At 38.4% G+C, this 13164-nt stretch overlaps 1 protein-coding gene across 2 annotated transcripts in view; it reads right to left on the bottom strand.

Annotated features, from left to right (window-relative positions):
- Positions 1-13164, bottom strand: part of trappc9 (trafficking protein particle complex subunit 9) — a 220560-nt gene that overhangs the window by 87046 nt on the left and 120350 nt on the right. For both annotated transcript variants that reach the window (XM_032580805.1, XM_032580806.1), the window contains one exon: positions 11597-11707. In XM_032580805.1, the coding sequence (XP_032436696.1) occupies positions 11597-11707 (111 nt within the window). The remainder of the gene's footprint in view (positions 1-11596; positions 11708-13164) is intronic.

Genomic DNA, 13164 nt, shown 5'->3' with positions numbered 1-13164 from the left:
GCTGCTTTCCTGAGTCGTGCTGTGCCAAAAATAAATAAATTAAAATACAAGCGCACCTGGCTGCAGTTGTTTCTGCTCACTGGGAAATGTCCTGATGGATAGATAGAGACCATCAGGAGTGGCCGCCTAATGAGTCCCTTCGCGCATAAAATCACCCTTGGAAAAAAGGCCAAACTCTGGCATTTCAAATAACTACACAGAGAAAGTCAGAGACTGAAACCTCCTTATTTCTGTAAGTTCAGTTGTTATACAGCTGATGACTGCTCCATGATGGAGAAATTATATGATGGCCGTTTAAAAGGAAAATACTGCAAAGATGACATCAGCGGCAATAAATCCACATTTTTCTCACTCCTCTCAAGAAGATTGGAGACATTAATTTGTCAATGAGACATGCTGAATATTACAGTGGCAGGTAATATGTGAACTCATGACACTTATGCTACACTTACAAGTAATTCTTTGCTATATCAGTAGTGGCCATACTAATATTGCAATGCGTTCATCTAATTCTGATTTTTAAAAAACAGCAGCAGTGTATTCCGAAAAGTAAAAAAAGCTCAAAAGTCTGAAAGTAACTTTTATATGCCTATGGATAAATGTATTGATCACAAAGCATATTCTGTTCCAATCTAAAACGCAAAGAAAAAACTCATAAACTGTATTATTACTCTAGGAAGAGAGGAACAAGTCCTCTGATTCTTACAGTTCTTACAGGTATCTGCCTGCCACTTTCTACTGGTCACTGCCTGCGTTTCCATTGATTGTATAATCGTCCATTTCAAAAATAAATTTGCTTAAAATGGAAGCATAACAATTTCAAAAGAACGTATTTGTCGATAAAATGTTTTGCTGCTAAGATGAGGGGCTTTCTTGGACACATCAGTTAGTTTATCTCACAAAACTGCAATGGAAACAGACGAGTCACATGATCAACAACCGGATGATGCCATTGGTGCAAACCACAAACAAACAGGAAGTGGTGGGAGGATAAAGGCGCTGTGTGTTTTTAATGACTCATCGAGTGAACAAACTTATTCATCTGTGATTTTAATTGTGCTTCTTGTTTAATGGAAACACTGCAATTGCAAAATCATATTTATTCGACAGTACGGGAATATTGGCAAAGTTTTGCTTTGTAATGGAAGCGCAACAAATGCCATGTCTGAAGGGTCACCTTCCACCTTCCAATATATTATTTTCCCATCCAGAAATATAATTTTATTTATTTTTTTATCATAAAGTGATTGTTGCTGTTAGTATTGTTCTTAAAAACAACTGTTTTGTAACTGGCTGCTTATTAAAGTTATGATGCCACTTGTTCCCTCATTTATCTCTGGAACATCTGTTCCACATGAGCAGCTGCATCCCAGCAGCTTCAATTTGTTCGTTGGCAGGATACACAAAGAGGCTGAAGAAAAATGTGATAAAACTTTGTCTTTTTATGCAAATCGAGTTTTTAAGCTTCTTTAATCTGCTGAAATAAAAAGGTTACCATAAATAAGACTATAAATCACAAGGGAGGCATAACCTGCTGTCCCGCCTGTTAAATCAGTCACTTTAAGTGTGAAGACAGACAATAACATCCAGGCTTTATAGAGCGAAAACCTGGACCGCTTTTTTATGTTTAATGGTTAACGTCATTAACCAGTCAAGTATTAATGAGAACAAAATAACCAAAATTAGAGAAGTCGGACTTTATGAACATAATTTTCCTTTTTTTACGTAATTGTTTCTCTTAAAATGGGCATAAAAGAAAACTCTTTCAAGCAGATCAAATCACAGCGACCCACAAATAACAGATCAAAGGATACGGCATTATTTTTCAAAGCCTAAAATTTATGAAATGTGCATAAAGTCATTGTTTTTTTGAAGCTGATATGTTAATTTCAAAATATATTTTTGACACAAAAAAAAGCCTCTGGAGTTATGTCTAACTAAAACAGAGAAACAAAAGGTTTACAATAACAGTTTAACTACAGTGTTGCTGTAGACAGATAAACCCTTACAAGTACAACAAGGACTTGCTGTGTTTTAGAAAAGCAAGATTTTCAGCCTCATCCACTCAAAAGCCACGTTTCCGTTACAAATGTGCGCAAAACTTTGACAATATTCCACTAATGTGGAAAAAAAACGCAATTTCGCAATTGCGGTGTTTCCATTGCACAAGAAAGACAATTAAAATCACATGTGAATAAGTTTGGTCACGTGCTAAGTCATTAAAAAACAGGCAATGCCATCATCCTCCTACCACTTCCTGTCGTCTTCTTTGTCTTTTCTGTCAGTGGTAACATCCGGTTGTTGATCATGTGACTCGTGTGATGTGAAGAAAGTGTTTCCATTGCAGTTTTGCGCAATATACACATTTCGACATGGCTGACAAAACACCTCATCCAAAGGACATGTGTAGCATTATCACTCATTTGGCTTCAGGTTCAGTTGCCTTTTCTTTGTAGATTTTCCCCCCTTTTTTATCTAATTATACTTGAAAATAAATACATCTATAAGCTACAAGGAAAAGTTGTACAAATAGGGATATTTGACATTTAAGACAGTAAAAACATTTCAATGGCAAAAAATATTACATTTAATCTAATGTTTTGCAGGGTATTGCTGCAAGAGGAAAAAAAACAAAACAGGCAAGCATTGTCTACTGTGTCCTGCTCTGTTCAAAGGAAAGATGGAAGAAAGCAGCTCGGACACTGCGGTCGCGTCGCAGCGTTCTTTAGGAACACTGTCGCTCTCCTGAACATCAAAGTGGCCATTTGCGCTGTCAGGTGCCATTAAAGGCCATCATGAGGAGGATAAGGACCTTGTAAAAATACTGTAGGAGGAGATGAAAGAAGCGCTCCGTCACTCGCTCACCTGCAAGCTGCTTTTACAGCAACGCTACAAAAACTCAACAAACTAAACTTACTTCTGGAGGACAACCAGTGAGAGACGGAGGTATTCACCAAATCCTCTAAACCATGTAAATGCAGAAGCAGATTTAAACAGCTTTCCGTGTTGAGCGCACTAAAGAGAAATATTTTACCCATCTCCACACATGAAAGCTTTTCATTTTACATTCTGTTTGTGTAGCGCAGGGGAAAAAATAAAAAAATAAAAACTCAGCAAAGACAATTAAAAAATATTTGTCCCAGGCGGAAAAAGCGAATGACTGACAGAGTCATTTCTGCATCTGTCAGATTGAGTCGTTGGTTTCACTAGTCTTGGATGAAGACAAAAAAAATAACATCTCCCACTTGACATCTCATTCATCACAGAAGAAGAAGAAAATAGGAAATGACAGGACCACTTGATGTTGACACTGGGGCGGTTAAAGGGACGGTAGCGTACGTTCGGGTGCGCTACGAGATCTGAGTGCAGTCAGAACTAGAGGTGCCGGCGCTGAGTGGGCGTCAGAGTTGGTGGCAGTGCATTCTGCTATAACTGGACTGTGGATGCTGACACTGGATGTCTGGGCTGGATAATAGAAACATAGAAACTCTGAGGAAGTTTCCATGTTCCTCGAAAGTTTAACAGTTTGTCACATTACAGACGCAGGTATCAGAATCAATGTGTTTTATTGGTGTTTTTATGTTGGAACCAACACAAAGCAATGCACTTGTTTTAAACTTATAGAAGTGGGGTTTTTTTGTTTGTTTTTTTTTACTTATTTGTTTTCTCAGTCATTTTAATTTTGTTCAAATCCTGGTTTGACATCTCAGTCCCAAATCTCCACTGAGTTTCAAACTTTAACAGACTTTATCTGCCTGACCAACTCTGCACCTCGGACCTCAGTGAAAATTGAACAGAACATGGACTAAAATCATTTCTCAGCCACTTGAGGGGAAGGAAAAGAAAATTTCTCAGTGCTTTGGCACAAAATGTGCCCACAAAGCTCTTCTATCTCTATCACACACACAGAGTCACAAGGGTAAACACTGAAGGCAATGTGGGGTTCAGCAATCCAAATGATATTTGGTTGGGGATCACTCTACCACTGAGTTAAAGAACAAAATGTCATGGAATTTTACAGCAAAAAAAAAACCTGGAAATTTTGGAAACATGAAAGAAATCACAAACCACCTTTCAGTTGTTTTTCAAAGCAAAGAAGTCATTTTGAAACACACTTCTGACACAAAAAGCCTCTATAAGGTCAAATGCACCATCATAATGACAAAATATTTAACAATATGCAACCTAAAAATGACAGTTACCTTGGAAACTGAGCCCTGTCCAACAGGAATATGTAACATTATGTGGTCACTTTTTTGGTAAAGAAAATAAGTAGAGTGAGTTATCTTACTTTCCTGTGATAGAAGTGTGGGTGAAGAAAACAGCTTAAGGTGGAAACATTTTCTGCCCCAGAGTTATGAAGTACTTGGAAACTTGGGTTTAAAGAACCCAAAAATTCAAAACTAAAGGAGAAGAACGCAAATAATATGTGACAACTATAAAAGATGGCTCTAAGCTGTAAGGGCAGGGGTGATTGTTTGTGACCATACATTTTCTCAGGTACTGTATGCATCGTCATCGTCATTCTTCAATTTTGACTGCATTCTCAGCCATCTTAATTTCTGTTTCTTTTGCCTTTTTGACGTCATTTTCAAACATTTCTAGACTTCTAAAATTAACGTGATTATTATGATCCTGACCAGAACCCAACTAAGGGAAAACAAGAGAATGATATACAGTATGATCCCAACATTTACAAACATGCAAAAACAGTTCTTCTTTTCCACCTTTCCCGTGTGCTTGCAAAGGAGAAAACACTAATTGAAAGTGAAGATTAGATTCAATTTGGCATTTGAGACAATGTTTTACTAACTGGAGCGACGTGGTTCTTGGAATCTGATTTTATTGGGGCCTGCCATGCAAAGCAATGGCAGGAACCTATTACTATTGTCGGAGAAAGTGTTTCTTTCTTCTTCTTTATTTTTCTTCCGTAACCGTTAATGCGGCTCGTACCGCTGGGTGCACACCTACAAATGAGGTATCAAAACGTGCAGAAAATTCACGCCATTCCAGCTATTACTTTTGGTGGGATTTGGGCTTAACGTGGCGACATAATTCGCAAAAAACTACGAAAAAACCCCCATTATAAGTCAATGGGAAAAATCCTAGAAATACCCTATTTTTGAGGATTTTCTATGTCGTCACAATTTCACCTAGAAATGCCATTCAAATTTCATTTTGTAGATACGTCTGTGATCTCTTCGAAAGTGAAGATGGCTCGTCGATACCAGTTACGGTTTGTCCACAATTTGCCTCTAAGCGACCCAAAGTTTCTCATTTTTCCTAAAGTTAGAGTGCGTCTCTGGCTGCTTAGAGTGAGAGATGAAGACAACTTTTTCAGCCCAAATCATTTTTGAAATCGCCATCACGCCCACAAATATCGCACGATTAGTATTAAAATCGGTCCTGACATTGATACGCCTGTCTGCTCCGGTAAAATGTTTTCGAAATTTATCTAGACCGTACGGTTTTCTGTCACGGTGCTTCAGAGCAAAGTCATGCGACAGGATTTTCTGAGGCTGTCTGAGGCTCTCTCCCATGTATTTGAATAGAATTTCAGATCTGGGCACAACATTTCTTTCTCTCATCACTGTAAATGCTCTGAGTGAGGTACAGATATGAATCTCGGGACTATCGCAGAAGACACATAGGCCTCTCATACGCTCGAAACGCTTTTCGAATATGTATTACGGTTCCCGAACACGAAGGATTTGTTTCCAATGCTTTTTTACAGTAAAACGTGTAGGCTCAAACACACAATTGTGTGTTTGAGCATGTATGACTCACAGCTCACACCTGCTGAGACCATTATTTGCCATAGCAACGGAACTCAAGAGGCTATTGGCTGGTGGTCAGGACTACAAATACGCATCGCTGTAGTTCTATCTATCCTCAGTTGAAACAGATCAGGACTGAACTGGCCTTTAGAACTACTTGCTGCTATGGGCTGTATATAACTGATTTAACTCAGTAACTGTTACACATGGGATTAGTTTGGAACTTTAAAATTAAGCATATTGAAAATTTCAAAATAAAAGCCCTGAATATTTTTACATGACGTAATTGCTCTTTTTGGCTTTATTTTACTTTTCCATCCAAAGCACTGTTACACATGGGATTAGTTTGGAACTTTAAAATTAAGCATGCTGAAAATTTCAAAATAAAAGCCTTGAATATTTTACATGACGTAATTGCTCTTTTTGGCCGTATATGACTTTTTCATCCAAAGCAATGTTACACATGGGATTAGTTCGGAACTTTAAAATGGAGCATAATAATAATTTCAAAATAAAAGCCTTGAATATTTTTACATCAGCTAATTGCTGTTTTTGGCTTTATGTGACTTTTTCATCCAAAGCACTCTTACACGTGGTATTAGTTCGGAACTTTAAAATGAAGCATACTGAAAATTTCAAAATAAAAGCCTTGAATATTTTTACATCAGCTACTTGTGTTTTGAGCATTATATAACTATTTTAACCCAAGGACTATTACGCATGGGATTAGTTTGTCCCTTTGAAATGAAGTTTAACAAAACTTCCAAAATAAAAGCCTTGACAACATTTTAAATCGTACCGAATGGTGCACGTCCACCTCGCTTAACGTTCTTGCGGTTCTCCGCGTGCCACTGATTACGTCGCGGCGTTCTTTAGCGTCGATGCCGATTTGTAGCGACGACGCCGTGCCCAAACCCCACGGGCGCGCCTCGGCAGGCCCCGGCTAAATTTCTTCCGAAATTTTCTAGTTTATTTATTCTTATTTAGCCTTCACTTTATCAGAAATCCCTTTGCTTATGATAAAATCAGTTTTATATGGAGACCTGGCCAAGAAGAACACCAGTATTGTATGCAAAACTAAATAAAGAAGTGCAAGGTCTGACTTAATTTTGGGGATTTTGCTTTGCCTTAGCAAAAGTCACAAGAGCAAAGCATGAAGTTCACAGGCAGCGACGTGCTAAAACGCAAAGCACTTCAAAATCTTGTATCTAGACAACAGAGATGAATTGGAGCTGTGTTGTAATTGGACTAACTAACATGTTCTCTAAGAACCTGGATTGGATAGGAACATGGCTGTTGTGACTTAAATTATCTGGACCTGTTGGTTTTAATGTAAAATGTTCTCTGGTCACTTTTTGCTGTGTTTTGGATTAAATACATGAACTAAATTAAGTCAAATATCTCATAAAAATTATTTTAAAAAGCAGAAAAACGACCTGTTCAGCTGACAACAAAATGTATGACTAGATTAGTTTCCATAAATGATGTTACTTACTTTTGATCACAAGTCTAAAAGAACCAGGACAGAGGTGCAAAACATATGCTGCGCTCATATTTACTTCAGCTTTCAATGGTACTTGAGTAAAGTAGTTCGACTTGTTTCACAGGGGGAACAGTGGGTGGTAAATGGAAACGCAGCGGGAGACCTTAGAGTCAAAATCTGTTCTGAAACCCCGTAGGAAACAGTGTTAAAAAAAACCAAAAAAAAAACAGTATAACTGTGATTGTCTTTAGCAGACATCTACTAACTACCTGGTTCGGTTCATTTTGTAATAAATACAGAGAAGAAAATCTAAATTTACATACTAAAGAAGGTTAGATGGAATGCATAGAATTCCCAACACTTTAACATCCGATCAATGAGAAGTGAATCCAGGATGGTAAAATCCAATAATTCTACAATTACAGCTTTATGATATCAGAAAATCATTTATTATCAGAGATAGTGAAAGGAGTTTAAGACGTAGAATTGAGTCGCACTGAAGCCACAAAATAAAGACTTGAGTTGACTTGTTGTTAGCTGTAGCTTTAAAAACATCACCAACGTCTCACCAACTCAAAACGGTAATAAATGAGTCCATCGGGAAAACAAATTAGATTTACCTCGACTCACCTACAAAGTGTATTCCATGGTATTTGGCAACCTGTGCTTAGCTTACTGGATACATTTATGTAATATTCACTTTATGTATTTTATGCACATACTTTGCAATACCATCTGTTACCTCCCTCTGTTGTGTGTTTATTATAAGTGTATTTTTCCTGTTGGTAATAAGACCAATAGAAATTTTCACCAAAAAAAGATTGCAGATTCATGTTATAAAATGAAAAAAGCATGTTATAGTTAACAATAACTTTAAAAAATTAGGTTAATGATGTCTGCATGAATAATTCATACTTTAAAAACAATTAAAAGCATAATTATAATGATGCTAGTGTTTTGATACAACCCCACACCTCTTCGGAATACAGTTAGGTCTTTAAAAGACTAATTAATCACATGAAACTGCGCTAACACGGCAACACATTTTTAAAATTTTTACATATAACAGTTTCAAGCAGAACCTATGTTTTCTGGTGTTTCTGGTACGCCCGTAAGCCTGACGCACATGTGACATCCCCAAAACAACGAAGATGGATGACAAATTGCTTCTCTTTGCCCACTAGGGATTCGTTTTTACTTCAAAAACGAGCTGATTGGACGCTGGAATGACTATTGTTGTGTTCGAGTTATGCTACATTATTAGCACAACTGGCTTAGCCTATCAGCGAAGCTATTCAAGCCTAAAATAAAATTCAAATTCAAAACTATTTTATTGATTCCAAAGGGGAAATGAAATAAATCGAAGACCTCGGTGGATGTGGGCAGTTTGTCCATCAGTATTACGTCTTCCCCACATTCTGTCGATTACATTTTCAGGGCATCATAATTTGGCACATGCAGCTTATGGGAATTTATATGACAAGCTTTTAAATTACCTGCAGCAGAATTACAGCTTGGTAGGCGATCCCTAATAAACTCACAAAACTGCTGCACAGAATGAAATAAAGAACAGTTTTGAATACAATTTGTACGACAAACCTATTAACGCAACCCGCTTTAGACGATGACTGTAATAAATCGCTGGCAAGCTTGTTGATCTCGGCGACTAATTTCTGCTCAGGAAAAGGTTATTTTAGGAGAGCTGAGTGATGAGCTGCTTGGCTCCGTCTGAAAAGATGCCTTTCCACCCCCTAATTCTCCTCAAATAATACCCGCCCGCCCCGTGGAGAAATGCCTGTGAGTCACCACTGGTGCACCTCCGCTCATGGCCAACGATCCATCGCAGAGACAGTGCTGACTGGAATCATAATTTGCCATTTCCAGTGCGATGATAAGTTGAGCGAGAGGGAAGGGTAGGAGGGATTACAGAAACAATAAAAGACTGAGATGATGCAGGCATGTCTCTGGCAAATGAAAAAGGAGGGGCTAATGGCTGATTAACTACTAAAAATTACAAAGATTAGAATATTTCCAAACAAGCATCCATCCGCATTGTTGCCCTCCCAGAAAAGCTCCAATAAGAGTGAAAAACAAGCTAATGAAGTTGTTTTACAGGAACCTGACACTTCTTAATGCAGAGCGGCAAAATACTGTTGGAGCTTTTACAACCTGGCATCAGAGTCGAACAGAACCACCACCACGACATTCACAGGATCGCATTTATTTTGTTGATCATTTGCGTTCCTACATTCAAGTGTTTTGTGAGTCTGTCTCTTTAAAGGCCCGATTCACTGAGAGACAAACTGTGGCCGTGTCAGACTGTTTAAGTCAGGTGGAATTTAAAGGAGCCATTTTTGAACTCAGCCTTCTGCAGCATAACATCTAAAACACAAACGCACCAGAAGACGAGAGCGTCCCGTCCAGAGGTGGTGGTGGGGTTTCCCTTTGTCACAATATAACAAAACCCAGAAACGTCATAATCTATTTTTAAGCGTCATTTTTTAAAGGGACAGTATTATGTATTTTCCAGCCACATAGTGCCATTTTATAGCAAAATAAAGTAACTGTCACCTTCAGTTGTTATAAAAAATGCCATATACAGTACAGACCAAAAGTTTGGACACACTTTCTCATTGAATTCAATGAGAAAGTGTGTCCAAACTTTTGGTCTGTACTGTATATCAAATATGACTTTAAAAAAATTACTTTGAAATGTAATGCCTTGAAATTGGGCCTCTGTCTTTTTAAAACCTCCTGCTCTTTCTGAAACTCTGCCTTCAGAAAGTCATCACAACATGGCTCCTCTTTTAACCCTTTAACAACATTTTTACCAGCGTTGCTCTGACCAGTAGCTCCTATAATCAGCTCAGCTGATGCTCCGTTCTACTAGGTGTTTGCTAATTGCTGCTGGCTAGTCTGAAGGAGCTGAGTGGAGAAGTTGTGAGAAAGGGGTGATCTGTGAGGTGCAAGTTTGGAGGAGGAGCTAGGTCCAACCTGGCATTTTACAAAACTGAATGGTTGCCATGGAGATTGAAGGATTTCTCAGACAAGCATGAAGGCAAAATTCCAGGTATGTTTTCGATGAGGGAATAACTTAATGCCATGATGTAAAGTTCAAAAAAGTTGACTTTATATAACACTGCCCCTTTAAAATGAAAATAATCACATTTTAATTGCAGATAATCCACAACGCCTCATCACACATCAAGCACATTAATATGTCATTTTTTTCTCCGCAGTGACAAAATCTACAATGAAATTAAACACTTCAATTATAAGCATGGATGTAAATTGTGAACCCGTTAGTGTGTAATGAAAATGTCTCAGGGTTCATATTGAGGCTGAATCCAAACTCTGGAGCCTCAAATGAGGAAACTCCCCTCAAACTGAAGCGATCAGAAGTCAGCAAGACTCTCTGAGTGTGAGAGGATGAGCTCCAAAGACTCCTGTCCATTATCAAACAGTCCATAACGCTTCAACGCGCTGTCAACTCCAGAGAGCGAGACGCATGTACTGTAGTTCAGAGTTCAGGTCAGAGATGATGCTCAAATGGGAAATTTATTATTATTATTATTATTGATGGATTTGGTTACCTAAGCGATGCATTCTGTGTAAAGTTGAAAATGTCTGCGCGTCTGCAGCTAGTAGTCAAATCTGTGAAATGCAGCCTGTCCAAATGACTGATGGTCTTCAGGTTCTTCAGGTCTTCGTAAATGTGGACTGGCTGGCTGACCTCTGATAACCTCAGGACACAATTAACATGTTTAAAATCATCATCTTCCTAAAATAGTGGCCTAAATCATTTTTGCCAAAAAAAATAAGTTAAGCCGTTATTTTAGGAAAGTGACGAAATGTTAGCGGAGCAAAGGAAGATTTTTACTGCACAAATGTAGCACAATTGATTGAAGCGATATTTTGTTTGATTTTGCAAATGTGCACTGGCTGGTTGACCTTTGATGACCTCTGAAAACATTTATTAATATCTTTAAAATGAGAACGGCACCAAACGAACGCAGCACAAACATGTGATGCCGATTCAGTTTACTTTGTAGAAAACTGATTCGGCATCAGTTTCTTGTTACAATTCAGCTTATCAATAAGATATATTGATCAAGCAGTACGGAGTATATCTTTTGGAAGCAATATAAGTATGAACAGTTTTTATCATGGTCATTTCTGTGGAAATATTAAGAGTTTTCTACGGTTTCATCTGGAAGGTTTAGAATTCTGACCTTATCTGTACATAACTTCATACATGTACAGTTTTTAGAAGTAAAAACAGGTCTTTGACAGTAGGGGGCGTTATTGCAGGTTTCCACATAGACTTGTAGCTCACCTCTGACACTCGCTGGGATGCAGCACCAGGTCCTCGCTGTTCTTGGCGCTGACTGTGAGCTCATGTTCCGTCGGGTTGAAGATGTCGAGCAGAAGGTGGCACTGCCGGGTGCTGCGGACACACACAGGAACACTTCAGCCAAAAAAGCCGATACGACGCATCAAATTCAACACCCCAACAAAAAACAAACATGACTGGCCTGTCCTTGGACTGTGTTTATGCGTCTGGTTCTAATTACTTTGCTAAAAATGAACAGCAGCGTGGCACACAGCGGGTCAGTGAGATCAAGAGAAGATGTAGTGTAAAGTACTCTCAGCGCTTGTCAGAACATCAAAGGTGGTCGTGCTTTCGTTAAATCTGAAGACCTATGTGGAGCAGGTCATCTGCGCATCATCCCGCACCTGCTTTTCTCATGTAGATCACAAGAGGAGCAATTTGTGATTCAGATCAACATGTTGAGTGTTCAAAGAGTTAATTTTAGCCCCTAAAGTAGGTGGATGAAAGGCCTGCATGACTAGAAACAGAACCAACTAACAGAATTAAGTGCTGCTTCACAGGAATAATGTCTGGAGCTGGAAAGGGTTAGGGTTTTGTGATGAACAATAAAAAGCATCCCATGATCTGGCTGGGATTTCTTATGAAACTTTTTGAGCATACACCAAATTCATAAACCCAGATAAAGAGTGAATAATAGAATAGAATAGAATTCAACTTTATTGTCATTGCACTGTCACAAGTACAAGCAACGAGATGTAGTTTGCATCTATCCAGAAGTGCTCTACCAGATATAAATATTTATTTACAGATGTACAAGACTATGTATGTATGGACTATAAGGGGTTATAGCAAAGAGATATAGATATTGTGTATAAATATAAATATAAATATGGGAGCTGTATACACAGATTATACAGATTATACAGAATATACAGATTATACAAGAATGTTAGGGAATGGATTATACACTGCCTGGCCAAAAAAAAAGTTGCCACCTGGATTTAACTAAGCAAATAGGTACAAGCCTCCTATTGGATAAGTACTGCATAGGCGATTATCTTTCAGCTGGCAACAAGTTATTTAACCCCAGCTGATGCAACGAGTAACTCCTCATTTCTTAAACAACCATGGCAAAAGACACATCCTGTGGTCGTGGAAAAGACGTTAGTCTGTTTAAGAAGGGTCAAATCATTGGCATGCATCAAGCAGAGAAAACATCTAAGGAGATTGCAGAAACTACTAGAATTGGGTTAAGAACTGTCCAACGCATCATTAAAAACTGGAAGGATGGTGGGGAACCATCGTCTTCCAGGAAGAAATGTGGTCGGAAAAAAATCCTGAATGATCGTGATCGGCGATTACTTAAACGTTTGGTCAAATCAAATCGAAGAAAAACAACAGCAGAGCTCAGGAGTATGTTTAATTGTGAACGCAAAAGCATTTCCACACGCACAATGCGAAGGGAACTCAAGGGGTTGGGATTGAACAGCTGTGTAGCCGTAAGAAAAGCTCTAATCAGTAAGGCTAACCAGAAAAAAAGGCTTCAGTTTGCTAGGGAGCATAAAGATTGG

This window comes from Xiphophorus hellerii, chromosome 13, assembly GCF_003331165.1.
Source record: "Xiphophorus hellerii strain 12219 chromosome 13, Xiphophorus_hellerii-4.1, whole genome shotgun sequence".
Classification (NCBI taxonomy): Eukaryota; Metazoa; Chordata; class Actinopteri; order Cyprinodontiformes; family Poeciliidae; genus Xiphophorus; species Xiphophorus hellerii.
Note: the sequence above shows the minus strand (reverse complement) of the source record. Positions and strands in the feature narration are given on the sequence as shown.